The sequence below is a fragment of the Corapipo altera genome, unplaced genomic scaffold, assembly GCF_003945725.1.
Source record: "Corapipo altera isolate COAL_440 unplaced genomic scaffold, ASM394572v1 1, whole genome shotgun sequence".
In the NCBI taxonomy this organism is placed as follows: Eukaryota; Metazoa; Chordata; class Aves; order Passeriformes; family Pipridae; genus Corapipo; species Corapipo altera.
The window spans coordinates 12,692,273-12,709,303 of NW_020884873.1; the positions used below are offsets into that span (position 1 = coordinate 12,692,273).

Below are 17,031 nucleotides of genomic sequence, written 5' to 3' on the forward strand. Positions count from 1 at the left end.
GTTTAAAATAAATTCCCTTTTGAGATAACAGAATGATTTTTTACATTTTGAGCATAAATTTTAGTGGTTTTTTTCCCATGTAATATTAATTTATAAGATAACATACTTCTCAAAATACAGAAAGTCTTCACGTATATCTTTTTCATCTTTTGACAATTTCTTTTTAGTAGATTTCAATTCAATTTCTTTTCCACTTTCATTTTGTGATAGTAGGGACTTGTATGGAACAAAGTATTAAATGAAATGCTAATTTAAAAACTTAGACATATACTAAGACACTTCATCTCAATCTACATTATAAATATCTTATAGTGTTCAAAGTAGAGTCAAAATTCCACAAATAGACCCATTAAGTTTAAACAGGACAACAGTGTTTCAGGAAGTGCAGATAAGAATCTCCTTTGCATCCTTCTTAAATATATATATATGCTAAATGAATAAAAGGACAGGCTGTGGAGAGCTTCACTCTTTCTCTCCTTTGAAAAAGTTTTGGAAAAGCATCCAAAAAATCCCCATTCAAACAGCAATCTTGCAAAATGCTTAATCCAGCCTAAAAGTGAGCGGCTGCCAAATGCCACCGTTCTTCTTTCCCCTTCTATCAGTTACACGTCCATATTTTCTTTCCTGAAACAGACTGACAACTCTGTGAGTGAGTTCAAGGCAACATGAATTTCCTTCCTGGTTTGATGGAAAACACTTTTTTTCAGGGAGAAAAAAGGGGTTATCTTCTATAAAATGACCTGGTCCATCACATGCAACCATGTAACCATGCACAACAGCTTTAAGGGTTTGGAAGGGAGAAAGAGCAGGAGCACTCCTTGCAGCTGCAGATTTCCATAAAGTAAGATGAAGTTTATTGTGATACTGTGAAACAGATGGACCTAAACAAAACGTTCGTAAAGTCATACTGCTAATGCCTGACCCTGATAACACACAGTCAAAAAAAGAGCCTGCACAAGTTTACAGGACTGAAATGACTGAATAAGTGGTGGTTTGGTGTTGGTTGGTGGGTGAGGGGTTTTTTTCATTGGTTTGTTTTTTGGTTTGCGGGGTTTTTTTTCCTCTTAAAAAATGAAAAAGGAATAGGGAGAAAAGGCAACAGTGTAAATTGAGACAAAGAGAATGACCCAAAGAACAGAACAAAGTTTACGAGCTGAAGAACACAAAACTATAAAATATAAAATATTAAATAAATATAGTGCTTGAATGGGCAGCTGACCTAAGTGTACCTCACACAGTTATGCCAGGACAACTGTGGACAAAGGGAGAAGGGCTTACAGATGTAGAACCCCAGAAACACTTTGTTTGCTCTTTGTTGTCTCTATTCTACACATGAAGTAACTTCTTGCGGATTAAAAATTAATGTTTTAAAAACAGCAGGCTGTAAGATTGCCAGTGTATGAAGAGCTAACACTAACAACAAAGAGAAGTCCAAACTATGCCCTGAGGTAGATGAAAAATAGAGTCTTGAGACAGATTTAGTGAAATAACTGATTCTAAAGTAGATGGGAAAATGAGTGATCAGTAAGAAGCAACTAAAGTAGGAATTTGGGCAACAACATGAATTAAAGTGACCAGACAAGACTTGAAATCAGATGTACTACAGATAACAGAAACCTGCTAATAAGACACTAATTTTTGGCTGACCACATAATTACAATGAAGCAAAGATAATTAGTTAACAGCCTCAAAAGCACAGACATCTACAAATTCAGATGCAATTCTAAGCTAAGTGAGCAAGCAGGGTATGAATTAACTCCAGTGCAGAACTCAAGTTAGAAATTTCCTCCTGTAGCCACCCCCGCTGTCAAAACCCAGCCACAGAAACCCACTACAAAAGGTTAAGCTAGTCACAGGTGCACAGTCCTGTATTTACTTAAAGAAAAGTGCCTGGTGGAGAGCCAGCTAGTGCAAATTTAGGTGCAAATTAGAGTAGGAAATATTAATCATACAACTGGCCTCCAAATAACTGTTTAGATATATTCAGAATTAATATTCTCCTCCCGTTCTCACCTAGGTTGAGGATGACGGGATCAAAGGCTGGGTGGATAAAAAGAGTAGAGGGGTCAATGAAATCAATGTGAAGAATGCAAAGGTCAGAATAACCTCTTTCTGAGAGAAATGGCATGTAAATTGCAGGTCTAGTAGTGTAGAGTTTTTGAAACTCTCCAGTAAGTAATGATACAATATGACACAGCACCTGTTTTTAAAACCTGAGGGAAGCAGAGCAATGAAGGCAACTGCCCTGGAGTTCAAATTAATATTGGGAACTAAGCCCAAGCCACCAACCTAGAAGTAGTTACCTGAAACAGTTCTCCACAGCTTGGGGGGGTTTTTTGTTTGTAGTTTGCGGGGTTTGTTTGGGATTTTTTTGTTTGGTTTTGGGGTGTTGTTTATTTTTTTAACTAACTATTAGAAATATTAGAGTTCTTGTGTATTTGTTTGCCTTTGCAGCAGCACTTAGGTGGAATAGGGCTGGCAATCCACCAGGTCACAGACCTGTGCACATTGTAGCTGGTGCTGAATCTGAAAAAAGACATAGGAGACAAAACTGGAAGGTTCTTTCCAAGATAAAAACCTTCTCCCTTTCATTTTTGTTTTTTGTTTTCTTTTTGACATAAAACCCCTAAATATAATCTTCTTAGCATTACCTGGATAATGAATGATCTATACTGTTCTTATTTTGTACAGTATTGTTCTCTTAAACCCCCACTGTGTTGTGCACATACTCATACATTCACACACTCTATAATATTTACTGATGAGCTCTTCACTAGCAAGAACAAATTAGAGCCACCACTGGCAAAAGAGAGAACATTCACCAAACCCTAACAAGCTTCTACCTCCTCCCTGTGAAGGATGTTCAATGAACTTATGACTAAGGAAGTCCTGGAAAGTATTTCAATCACGTTTGTAACTTAGTCCACGGTCTGTCACAATTCCTGAAGAAAACAGGTCATACAAGGAAACTCAAGGCATTAGAAAACAAACAATCCAATAACCAAAAAAACCCCCACAAGTCTGTTGATGCAATGCTGGGAAGTAGCTTGGTGCCAGTGGTGCTGTGATTGGGCAACACCAAAGAAATTGGAACTCCCACATACCACAGAGCAGTGTTGGAAGACACACACACTTCACTGATCTCTTCTTAGCCAGTTAATTAACCCTCATGGTAGAAGGACGTGAACAGAACTGGCTAACCTGCTTTGGCCAAAACAGATGTATGACAATTTCTGGTACTGAGATGACAGGAAACCTTCATGGCATGCTTGAATAAAAACTTCTGAAGCATCAACTGATTTATGTCTTGATGAGACTTAATGACAGTGGTAAGTGGCACTTGTAAAACTCCTCAAACTAAGTCTTCTCGGTATTGAATTTATTCTTGGTAGGAGCTTGGGGTTCAAATGGCCAAATTGGCTCTGAAAAACCACATTCAAGACATGTACATATTGAGAAAAACATTTAGTGCACCCTTAAGGTACAGATCATGTTATCGCAGCTACTGGGATACTCTTAGGAATGCCATTTTGGGCTGAGGGGAGTGGCCTGAAACTCATGATGCCAACTTTAGTTTACCACTGGACATGTAGCCTGTGTTGTGGAAACTCCAGTATCTTTTATTTGTGTTTATCTGCAAGAGGGGAATCAGCTCCTGCTTTGGTAACAGTTGGTGGATAATAAGAACTGAGGTCAGGAGTTCCAGTGCAGAAAAAGGGTCTGCATGACCCTTTTTCCAAACGTCCCCTGAGAACAGTGATGTTCACAAATGAGATGGGGATGGTAAGGATGGGGAATTCTGCCACTGATAGACCCAGAGAAGTTCTAGATTGTGACTTGGTCAAGGTCATAAGCAGAACTGAGACAAAGAATTAAAGATCACATTAACTGAAACAGAAGAGGTGAAGCTGATTCTGACCCTCTTTTTTTAAAGCCTTCACTAAGGCACTGGTAGACCTTGGACTTGGTGTATTTTTCAGTATGTAATACAAGCACTTTCAATCCTCAGGTCATGAACTGTACCAGTCAGAAACAAATTAAGCAACAGGTCAACAAAATAAAAAAGGTCAGGTAGAAGGTAAAAGCATTCATGCCTGACAGTAAAGGTAGTAAAGTTTAAACACAAAACATTGTTAAGAAACAGTAAGAATACTCAGAAAAGTAAGAGCAATAAAATCAAACAGAAAACAAGACTGAATAGCTAAGGCTGACATTGATAAAGATACAACAAAACACATCAATTCTTACAAAGGAAAGTAATCAACTGCTATAATGGGCATGACACAAGCAAACCTTCACAGGACTGCCAAGGCTACGTCCATCACAGTGTGCATTTGGGCAACAACTCAATATAATGTGGCAATGACATTTATTAATGATAGGACACTCAGAGACCTTGTCAGTACAAAGCATTGTAATATCATACAAAAACTGAATGTCCTTAAGGATTACAGCAACAAAACCAGATGAAATTCAACAGCAGAAATGCAAGGTCATGCGCTTATGGACTAATCATATTTCTGCCAGAAGATGGGAGTGATAGCTGGAAATAAATACTAGGACACAGTCATGGATCACAAAGTGACTGTGAGGTCCAAACCTGGCACTTCTAGGCAAGTAAACCTAGAAAGTTTCAAGAGCAATATTGTACAAGACATAGTAAAATCTCATCCGGAGTTACATACACCTTTGACCAGGTATGTTCTAGAAAAATTTATTAAGGAACAGGCAGACAGTGGAGGTCCTGCTGGAGAACAGAAACACTGCATTATGCAGTGTGTCTTAGAGAGAGATGCAGTTCACCTATCAGAAATAGTTTAGTCACATTATTAGACTAATCTGTTCACTACAGTTATTCACACACATACAAAAGATAAGGTAACATGGCTTGCTTAGGCTAAAAAATGGAGAGGTGGAACATCCCCTGAAATGTAAAAAAGAACTACAACAAATACATAAGAAAGCACATAGAAAAAACCCTGGTTATGCTATGTTACAGTGTTGACACACACAAAAAATGTGACACAAAAAAACCAACCTGACCACAACAAAAAATAAATAAATTTATTTATCCAGAATGCTAAAAAACCCCATTTCTTGCAGTTTGATCAACAAAGGTTTGGAATAGCAATGTTACCAATACTTTATTTTGGTGCCACTCAAAGGGTCATTAGAAAAATGTGTTTAAAACATAAACATTTTATTAGCCTATTCAAAATCCCTCAAAGCCAAAGATATCTCTCAGCCCTATAGAATACACATGTAAATCTTAAAAATCTACTTTATCTGTTCTAAATGGTGAACGAGAAGAGACTTTACAGAAGTAAAGTTTAGATATGTGGAGAAGAGGGTTGCTTTTTTAACTTTGCCAACTTAATAACAGATTTAAACAGCCCTGTAACAGCCAGATGAAATCATAAACATAAAACACTTGTGACCCAAAGATTCGTTTCCATTTTGAAATATTTTAAACATGTATCTGAAAAGTGAAGGGGAAGAGAAAGCTACTTACAGCAGTTGACAGCCTGGATGCCAAGGTCATTTCCAAATTTCCTTTGAGACCAAGAAGTGCAGGAACCAAGATAAAGACTTCAGTAACATTCTTGAACACATCCCAGTGCTATATAAAGGATACAGTGGGAAACATTTAATTGAAAAATTCCCTTTAGACCATCCACAAAGTATTCAAAAAAATCTGTAAATCCTTTTTAAAAAAATATTTAACCTTTTTATCTTAGACCTAAAAGTCTAAAGTCAGAACTGTTACCTATTTAGATAAAATAGATTTATGATTGTATATTACTATTTCAAAGATGAGAAGACTATAAGCAAGAGATACAAAATCTGGCCTTAAAACTAATCTAGTTTAAAAAAGATGTCATAAATTTGAAGAGTTTTTTTTTCATGACTTTAAAATAGTACCAGATACTATGACTGCTCTTGAATTCTGGTCTTAATTTTCAATAATAATTTTATCTTTTCCCTTCCAGCTGTGTAGAAGCTTTTTTTACTTACAGGTTCTGTTCGTATGACAACTAATTCCCTGTTGGAAAGTTTGTCTTTATTCTACCTCTAAGTGTGAAATTTACAGGAGTACAATTTTCCAAAACCCAGATTTTTAAAGCAAATTCTCTTACCTTTTTGTGCAGTAAGTTTTCAGTACTGAAATGCTGTGCTACTTTGTATGTCTTGTCAACCCATGTATTTAATTTGTAATCATTTACCAACTTCAACTAAACTAACAAAACTGTAAATTGTGTTTGTATTCGTGGATTTGCAACCATTTAAATTATTATTTTAATTAAAATAAAAGGATTCAATTCTCAAACGTAAACAAGATCTGAGAATTACCTGTATGTGAAATTACATAGGTATTTACTAGTGGGAAAGAATAATATGAAAGGGCTTGTAAAAAACAAGCTTAATATGCTTTGTGGTATTCAAATTTTCATTTTTAAAATATGTTCTGTCACATTTCAAAATTCTGCTTTACTGACATCAAAGTTTACTGCTTAGTTTAAGGTGAAAAAAGATGGTACTGACACTAGCTATTAATTTTTACCTTTGTGTCACATGTCTCTCATTCATAGGGAGCTGGACTGGGAAACCAATAAAGATTAAAAATCATATAGATGGAAAAATCAAGATATATCTCAATCCCGCTCAAAAACTAGGTATAAAACCACATTTCCTTAAGGGAAGGACGACAAGGTGAAACATTTGGTTAGAAGCCAGTAGTGACAGTAGGCACAACTGTCTCTTCTGTCTGACCATCATGCTGTATCATGCAGAAAATCATATATTAATGAAGTACAAACAAAGTATCTGTACAAAGAATAAATTTGTAGAATGTACATGAACAAAGCAAAGACTGGTGTAAAACAGCCCAAGGAATAAGCCATGAGGCTTATTTATAAGAGATTTCTGCTTCTTTAAAAACAAATTAGGTAGGAAATAAAAGTCAATATAGTCTTCAAAATGCAAAGAGAAGGCAAGAAAATTAGTTAGTCCAATAAACTTTTCTAAACTGTTACTCTCTTCAGAATTTTCTTCAAATATCACTGCACAAAGTGTTCTTTCATAGGCAACTGTTACTTTTAACTCCACTAAAATGCTGCTGACATCTACAACCGTTATGTCAGAAACTAGTCCTAGAAACATTCTGTATCAGTAGGGTCTTATTGATACAATACTCCAAAACAGGTTTTAAAAATATTATAAAACTTTATCTTAATATTGAGAGAAATTTCTATTTTATCTTAGCCCTGAATAGCTACTGTCAATTAAATCTGCTACCACAAACCAAGATAATCTGGCCTCTCTGGGCCTATCACAATGATATTTCGAGGTGGATGTGACATTGCACCCTGTTCACACCACTGATGTTCATAATTCCAAGTGTTCAGCAGACCACCTGTTACATGAAAAAGCCATTTACACACACCTGAATACTCAAAAAACCCTCTAAATCACTTTGTATGAATTTCATATAACATATTCATGTAATGCACATTTTCACATGCCATATGCATTTTCATGGACCCAATCTACACAGTATTTCAGAAATTGAACAGACTTGAATCACACAAGGAGATGAGGCAATGCAATACATTCTTCTAGTCTTTTTAAACACCTATGTATTTCAGCATTATGGTTAATTACAACTCCCACTTGAACTATATACACATTTATTAGTGTCAACAGAATTTTGAACCATTATTATATTTCTATCAGAACTATAGACCTCACAGACTACCTGGTAAAAAAAAAAATCTTCCAAAGTAAATACCAACCTGTACAATATCCAAAACCATGCCAGCAGAAACAGTTCCAAATCCTGCTAGCAAAAAAGGTACAAGTATCTGTAATGCCATAATACTACTAGATTCTTTGGGTTGTTTTCTACTTCCTTCCACAATGATATCTTCATTACTGTCACTAGACAGATTGTCTTCCTGCAACATGGCATCTGTTTCTGAAGTATCCAATCCATCACAATAATTATAACTGGTAAAATCATCATATTTAGGGCTACAGCTAGATGGGCTGTGTCCATTGCTACCATGAAAACTTGGTTCTGAGAAGTGATGGTACTCTGTGTGTTGTTCGGACCTAGCATTAAAATTGTTTCCTGCTGGTTGCAATCCATCTTGCCAGACACCATTCACTTTTTTGTGTCTTTCATCTTGATTTATTTGGTAAACAACAGGAACCATACTTAAAAGTAGTCTCAAAAATTTATCAGACTGAATTGTACTAAGATTTATGGTCCAGTTTACAAAGCCTTCTCTGTCATGGACTTTGCTATTTGTTTTGAAGATGGTAGATCTGCCTTTACAGTTAGTCATAGTGCTACAGAAGTACAGGTTGAAAAGCACTTCGTTCTTCAGATGTCAGCAAAGAAACCTTGTAGGTGAGTCATCAAGTGCCACACTTACACATGGACCCAAATGTTCTTTTTTTGCATGCAAAAGTGTTTTTTCACTGCTCTCAGATCTTCAACAATTCCATAAGCAAGGCTGGACCTGCAAAAGAAGTAAGAAGTACATATTCAACCTTTAAAATATTGTAACTCTGCAGAAAACACGAGACACTGGTTTATATTTTCAGATCACCTGGTATCCTTCCAAAGCAAGTATTTATAGAAATGTCAACCTCCTCCAACATTTAACTGCCTAAGTTGAAGGAAATTAGAAGGTAGAAAGCCAAAGCTGGTGGGTGATGAAGTTTCACAACCCTGTGTACTTTCCAGTGAAAGAAAGAGACAGCAGTGTGGACTGTAAGTGAACCAGTGAAGGCCCAGCTTTTGTCTTCTTGAAGCCCAGGAAGCCAAAATCTTCAGGCAGACACTGTGTGTAGCCCCAGACTTCAGTGGCCTTGGAGGTGGTATTTCTGCAAGGTGCAAGGGCATAAGGACAAATGGAACCCACGTGATGCACAGCAGGGCCACTGTTGCTCCTCACACTCTATGCTAATGGGAAACATAAGTGGAAAAAAACCAAAAAAACTTTCAAAACACATCAGAGGTGGCAAGCCCAAAGCAATATTCTGGGTAACAAAGTCCTTATGTGTTGACAGTCCCAGCCCTCTATCCCTATAAAAAGATGACAAACCAATATTAGCAGGTAAAATTCAAAATCATCCTAATTTAAAATCATAACAACCGATTTTTCTCTGAAGCAAACATAATAATCAGGTTAAATATAAAATACTACAATATCAAGGAAAGAAGACAGTACTGATATTCAGAACAACAGACTCCATGAATACAAGTAAATAAATGATCAGCATAAACAAAGAAACAAAGGTCAGGCAGACCTACACCAGCATGATGTGGGATGACACAACTCCATAAGTTCATGATACTGTGTCTATGCAAAGCTGTGAAGACATATTTTTACAGACTGTAGGAAATAAAAATATTTTAGAGTTGGAGGACTTCTAGTCTGCATTTCCTGAGAAAATCAAGCTCCTAAGATCATATTGTTTATATTATGATCCCTACGCTTTCATTCCCTCTGTTTTAGCGCTTTTAAGTAATCCAATATTTCTGGAGCAATTTCAGATAGACCTTACAGTGAGTGGAGATGTCAAAGCTTTTAGCAACCAACAGCCTTGCAAGAGATCCAAACGTGAGTCTTTGCCCTAAGACATCTTCAAACATTAAAGATAATTCACTCCTATATGGTCAGAGCAAACCAACTTCAAATTCCTGCTGCTCATAGAATTACTTGGCTTGCGTTTTTTGAGTGAAGAGATGACTCAGAAGCAACATGATGATTTTCCCTCTATCACTTGCTTTATCCAAAGGAGTTCTGACCATGAAATGAGTATTTTAAAAATGACAACAAAGTTTATGGCCTGATTTAGAAAGAAGTTTTGCAAGAAAGAGCAATCTTTTTTTCCACAAGACCAACAGAGCAGTTTAAATAACGAAGATCTTTTGCTGCTCTGTAGCAGACCGTGCTACGTTGAACCTTCAAGTGCATAAAAACTCCAAGGCCTCAATTCTGGTTTCCACACACTTTAATTATGAATAACAAAGCAACTTTTGCTGCTATCCCAGAAGAGTTCTAACCACAGGCCAAAATGGTGCTCTGTTAAGTGCTACAAAGAGACAAAACAAGAAGAGGCAATTCTTCCTGGCCCAAGGGTGGCATTATAAACGTAAAACAAAACAAAAACAAAAAACCAAACAAAAACAAACAAAAACAAACAAAACCCCACCCAAAACAAACAAAAAAAAGGCATAAAAAAAGACTATTGGAGCACACGTAACAGTAAACCATCAACCTAACCATTATCAACTTCTATGACAAGCAATCCTTCACTTTACAGAAGGATTAAGAGGAATACAAGAGAAGAGAAGTTCACGGAAACTGAGGAATCTCAAAATTTCAGGAAGGGTATGGCCAAAGGTGCTGAAGGTTGCCAACTGATTTATGATGATGGGAAGTGGCACAGTACTTAGGAAGCTTGCTAGGGGAAAAGCTTTGAATCACTTTAGCCAGCTGAGTTTCAGTTGGTCACAAGAAACATCCAGATTAGAGAGACTTTATGATAGAATTGAAGAATGGGATGTAGAATTAAGATGCAAAAGTGTTCATGATGAAAGACACATACTGAAACCAACAGCAACCTCACTGGATTTTTTTGGAGGGGGGTATCTATTTTAAGAGAGGGAAGGAGTAACAAATGAATTTTATTTCACCCACAGTAAAATACATTGAGAAAATTTTCTGATAGCTTTAACAAGGCAGAGTAGTCTGGCTCTCATTGTGGTTTCTACCATATGTCCTCCAGTCACATCACCAGAGTGCTAGACCATGACTCATGGAACTGCAACTATAGCCAAAAATATTTGTGTTAATTATCCATATATTTCTAACATATGGATTTTTCTTCTTTTAAGTTTGTATTTTTCTTTTTTTTTTTTTTTTTTAAGAAACAAATCTTTCGAGAAGATTGTGGTTTCATTTAATATGAGAAAGTGTTAACAAACAGAAATAGCACTTAAAAGGAGAAAAAGAAAGGAGAACAGAAAAATTATTTGGTCAAGTTCCAAAGGCAGGAAGAGGCTAGCAGTTGATATATTATAAAGCAGTTTAGATGACAGTCATTTATGTTTTTTCTACCAAAAAGATTTAGCATGACTAAAAGTGAACTAATGATAAATGCTGGAAAACGAGAATTTAAGAAGATAAACTGAAAAATATAGGATCACAAAATTGTTTAGGTTGCAAAAGTATAGTATAGTATACAGTGAAGAGTAATTACTTCTTCAGAGCATACAGACAGAAGATAACTACGAAGACTTCTGAATGTAACTATTAATTTCTAAAAACCAGTTCCAGCAAACATAATTTTCCAAATGTGAATATTTTCACATCCTAAGTTATAGGATGTTAATACTGCCGTACTTTTAGGGGTTTTTTGCACCTACAAGATGCAGTAAATCATCTAAGGAACTGTAAGAACTTCCTGAGAAGCTTTATCGTTGACAAGAAAAATGCCTATGTTGTGTGTTGTCTAGAAAAGATACGGGAGCTAAAGAAGTAAACTCTACTGGAGTAACTCATACGAAGGAAAGGCAGTTAAAATCTCAAAAATCTCATCCCCAGCCTCTGTAGGAACAGGAGATAAGTGAATCTGGTTTCTTGATATATAATCAGGAGGTTACAGTAAAAGGTGAAATACTAAAATAAAAAAAACAGAGAGAGACAAAGATCCTTTGAGAAGCCAGGAAGCAGCCTCAAATTTATCATATCTGGCACGTATGTGAAATGAAAGGACACCTTGTCTTTGTCACTACAAGCAAAATAATGAGCTGTGCCCAAACTATGACAAACATTCCCTTTTCTTTATTGTTTCCTAAGTACCTATTTTTAATAGTTTCTTATTTCCCTTCACATATTTTATACCACAATTACTGTGTATTTACCTCTCTCTGTGTCCTGCAAACATACACAAACATAAACAAACAGTCCTGCAAACATAAACAAATAAGAAATTGAGCCATACCCTGCCATTCACTGAAGATGTGTTCCTGAAAAATGAGGCACTAACAGAGAACAAACCAATTTTACCCATAAGAATTAATACAACTGATGCATACAGCAATTTAAAAATTACACATGGAGACAGTACATACGATGTGAAAAATGGACAGGTAGAAGTAAATGCTGCCTGGAAGAGATGCTGACTTTTGGAAATGCACAGCTGCTTTAGAAACATCTCAGGTACTTCAGCTATGAAACTTAACACCTGATCATTATCACATTTTCCCATCCTTTGCCTTTGATTGGCTTGATAAATCTGAGAAAGATGAAGATAACAAAGAAAATGTAACTGTTCAGGAAGAGGCTCAAAGAACTCTCTTTATTATTGCCCAAAGAATTGTTAGCATTGCTTTAGACACACCTATAATGCAGTTCTCAAAAGCATGGGAAAGAAAATGCTTCTTTTATACTTTCCCTTGCTTTAAAGAACATCTAGCATCAACAGGATTAAGGGAATAGATTCTACAGCTAAATTTGTTCATATAGGGATTAGACTGCCAATAATTTATTTAAAGCATGAACACAATAAATCACAGTGATCTTTTAAGACCCTTCAAAAAAAGGGGAAGGGAGAAGAATCGAGCATGAAACTTCTGTAGTGTCAACATTATGAAAGGCTAAAACAAATATTTATCAAAGTTTAGGTCTAGGGAAATTTCTGATTTCTTTCAGAGTGTGGCTAACAAAACCAAAAGATAACCCCTGTCAAAGTAATACTGAGGGCTTTCACAGAATCCAAAGCTAATAACACCAGAGTCAAACCCCATTTTTCCTAAAAGTTCCAACATTTTTTTACAGGTGCTCTTTTAAAGCAATAATCATCTCTACATTGCACTTCTTGGTAGTACAGAATAAAATACAATTGAATAAATGTGTCTATCTGAGAAACACCTCTCAGTAGAAGAACAAGCCTTGGAAAGGGATTCAGGAAAGTAGCACAAAATGTTAACAAAACACTGAACTTTAATATTTTGCCATAATAAGCAAAGATGAAGCTGGATTATTTTCTGGCTTGAAAGACTCTTTTTGTGTCTTCAGAGATGAAGTCAGATTCTTCTCATTGAAAGGATGAGAGGTAGCAGGCACAAACTGAAACACTGGAAATGTAACTTGAACTCAGAAAAAGCTGGATTTTTCTACCATGAAAGCAGTTGAGCACTGGTTCAAACAGATTATGGGGATTCCATCCCTGGTGATATTTGAAACCAAACCAGACACGGCCCCAAGTAACCTGTTCTACGTGACCTTACACTGAACAGAGGTGGCTGAATAGAAAATTTCCTGAGATCCCTTCTGACCTCAACAATTGTGAGATTCTGTAAAGTTTGAAATATGAGGGTTTGGGGGCCTTCTTTAAGTTCAGAACACAATTTGCAGAAGTGATACAGGGATCTGCATGGCCTCCTCTGCACTACTGTGACGTGTATACGTACAAGTGTCAGTACCACTGATACCCTTCTCACAGCGTGGCTAATCATTTCCACTGCTCTAGGGGACATAACAGCCGAAAGGGAAAGCTACACTGTATCACCTCAGCATTATAGAGAGTAAACAAACAGACTGTATTATCATTAATCATTTTGTAGAAACCAATGTGGTATGCTGGGCTAAGACTATTTACAGCAGATACTTAGTGTTGAGTATTAAGGATAGGGGGAAAGGCTGAAAATTAACAAATGTTGCATGCAAGGCAGATATAAGGGCATTACGTACCATTTCTTAAATATTATGCAGTAAAGTGGTTAACACTGTCTTTATTTTATGGCAGTTGCTGGTTAAATTAACAGCAAGAGAAACAAAAAGAAAAAATAATAAGGGGAAATAAATAGATTAAAGAACCTCCAGATGCCTTCTTGAGAGTAAGACACTGAAAGACCTGCCAGCCTCAGGTTCAATTTTCAGACAAGTTTGAGACTGCTGCATTCCACTTCCTGAACACGGCAGCTTTCGATTTTGGACCCAAGGAAGGGAAAAGCAGTTGTGAGAAAAGGATTTGGTTTGCCTCTGCACTTCTAAGGAAACTCGCTTAGAAGAGATCAAAACAGAGCCAGAAACGAGGTAGCAAGGCTGTGAAATGTGGACAGGTTGTAAAGTCACCCAAATGGAATACCAACGTGAAAAATACCAGGCAAATCACATCCTGCAGCCCATCAAAAGCAGGTAGGAAAAGTATGAAATATAAGAGATAAGGCAGTCCTCTAGATTAAGTAACCAGTAAGTACTTACCAGGATGAGTCAAAACTGTACTATTTGGGATCCTGATTACAGTTTTCTACTGTCAGCACCAAGGAAAGATTAATTACTTATTAACTCAGGCACTAGGATACAGACTTCACATTGTTTTTTGTGGATAATATCCTAGAAGTATTTGAAAAGAAAATTATACACTGCTATTTTTCCTTCTGAAGTGTCTACCAGTCATAGTGCAGTATTTATGGATCCAGTTTCACAATCTCTTAGGGCAGTACATGTAGGGAATGCTGCCAAAACAGGTCATTCTACCTGCTTTCATCTTTTTACTTGCATTACTGAACTGGTAAAGTGAAGATAACTAGGGACATCTACTAAACACTGCTAGGACTCTTCCTAAGGACTAAACAATTCTTTCATTTTATATGATCCACTTATTACAATGTGATCTATAAGCCAGGATCAAATGTAAGTGAAGAAGACACACAACTGTATCCTGGACAGTGGGATCAGGGAAGAGGAAACTATAACATTAACTGAAAATAAAGAAATAGACAGCTACAACCTGAACTTAATTGGGAAATAATGAGAGAGTAGAAAGCAGACTAAATCACAAAAAGCTTCTATGTTTCGGCAGAAAAGTATGGAAAGAGAATAAATGCACCATCACATGTTAAATGCTTGTAAACAAAAAAAGAGATGATCGTTGAAGTCTGTCCATGTGCTGTTCGGGTAGAGGTGCCATGCTCCTCTAGCAACTGCAACCGCGGTGACAAGAGTCTGGTATACTTTTATGGGTGCAAAGGTGGGAGCAGAACTGCCTGCACATACGGATGTACAGAGTGCCAGGGAATAAGGGCCACTGGCAATGTTGGGCAGGTCTTGTGCACGCACAGAGAAACCAAAGAAAAGGCTCATTGTCCGGGCTACCTGGAGCAGTGCATAATTACGCGCACATGATGAAACGCGCTCCGGGCTCTGAGGAGCGCAGGGTACCGGGGCCAAAAGCCCGCAGCATCCGCGGTCCGGGCCAGGACCCTGGGCAGGCCGGCGAGCGGCTGCGGGGTGCGGGGGAAAGGAGTGCGCGGAGGGAGGCTGCGGAGGGAAGCTGCGGGGGCGGGCGGCTCGGGGCCCGCTGCACGGGGAGGGGGACGAGCCCCATCGCACCCGGGGAACGCCGGCCGGGGCCGGCATCGCGCGGGGGAGGAGGGTGGGAGGGAGTCGGCGGCCCCGCGTGCCCCACAGCCCCTGGGCAGCCCGGCAGCGCGGCGGGCCGGCGCGGAGCTCGGGGGGCGCGGGGCTGCTCCGCCACTCGCGAGGAAACTTTCCCGCCCGCAGCCCCCGCCGCCGCCCTCGCCCCCGGGGCGGCAGGTCGCCGGCCCGCCCGGCCCCTCTGCCCTCGCTGGCGCTCGCCCCGCCGCCCCCTCGAGCCGCGCCCTCCCCTCACCTGGGCGGGAGCGGTGCCGGCGGCGCGCCGGGGCCGCGCTCCATCGCTGCGGCGGGAGGGACCAGCCCGGCGGCGGTGACAGCTCCGGCTGAGGTGAGCGCCGCCGCCACTGAGCAGGCGCGGAAGCGGCCGGAGGGCGGGCGGCCCCCGCGATGATGTGGCCCGTGATGCGCAGCAGCCGCCGCCGCCACCGGACCCGGCGGGGCTGGGGAGGAGTCGGGCGCGGCCGAGGGGACGGGATGGGGCGCGGTGCCCGCGGTCGCTCACAGCCCGGCCCCGCAGGGCGAGCCCCGGGCCGTGTCACCCCGCGCTGGGGGACCCGCCGCCTCCCCCTCCCCGCTGCTCCCTCCCGGTCCCCTCGGTGGCAGCTGAGTCCTTCTGCTCCCTCCTCGGTCCCCTCCCTCGGCGAGGGCCCGGCCGGTGCCCCGCAGCCGCGGGGACAAAAGTGCTGGAGAGAGGGGCTCAGGGACGCTCCCCGGGCGGGGCCGGCGGTGGCGGTGCCTTTGCTTCCACTCGCAGTAGCTTTCTTGGCGATGTAGCACAAGAGCCGCTGTTTCCAGATTGTCAGCTCTTTCCTGCCAGTTGGCTAAAAGCAGCTTCCTCAGGAATCCAGTTTTTTAAGTGTGTGGGTCGGTTGGAATCCTTTTTCTTGCCCAGCTAGACTGTATACCCTGCACACAACATGTAAGTCTGCAAGGAACTCCCTTGCTAAGTACAAAGCCAAGGCCTTGCTGGGCTCCTGTTTTGAGACACACTTTATATTAATACATTGAAAGAGTCAAGCCAGCTAAATTTGTGCATTTATTGTCATTACTTATACTATTCCTCCATTGTTCCTTAAGTGGGACATGCCTTAAGTGGGAGGTGAAAGGGAAGAAAGAGGAAGAAAAGAGAACTGGGATTTAATGATGGTGACAGCAGCTAAGCCTACAGCATCCCTTTTCCTTTCTACAGACAGAACAAAAGACAGCATGGGCAAGTCACCAAGCGTCTGACATAAACTGGCGCTAGCTGTGGTGGGGATGTGTGGCAAAGCAGAAACTTAAGCACAGGAAAATGTATTTCCAGGACTGGGGCCAAAACAATCTGTGCTACAAGAGTGAAATATATGGCATCAGCTTGAACTCTTGAGTCGATACTGCATTAAATGAATGAAGTAGCCCAAACCTCAGAGCTATTAATTCAGCTGTCTCAACCCTGAATGTATTGGGAATTTGGGCTACAGATCTGGTTGTTTCCCTGCCCTAGTAGTAACCATATATATCCATGCCCTGTGTGTGCTCACGTGTTACACAGTGTGGATACATAGTTGGGCCACCTTGCAAATCAGATAAT

The 17,031-nt window shown here is 39.6% G+C and overlaps 1 protein-coding gene across 1 annotated transcript in view; it reads right to left on the reverse strand.

The window, feature by feature from the left end:
* Positions 1 to 15,797, reverse strand: part of SLC41A2 (solute carrier family 41 member 2) — a 48,191-nt gene extending 32,394 nt beyond the window's left edge. Inside the window, exons 1-3 of the mRNA XM_027665599.1 lie at positions 15,697 to 15,797; positions 7,794 to 8,525; positions 5,513 to 5,620 (exon numbers count right to left, since the gene is read on the reverse strand). Coding sequence (XP_027521400.1) covers positions 5,513 to 5,620; positions 7,794 to 8,348 — 663 coding nt within the window. The 5' untranslated portion in view covers positions 8,349 to 8,525; positions 15,697 to 15,797. The remainder of the gene's footprint in view (positions 1 to 5,512; positions 5,621 to 7,793; positions 8,526 to 15,696) is intronic.
* Positions 15,798 to 17,031: the final 1,234 nt, after the last annotated feature.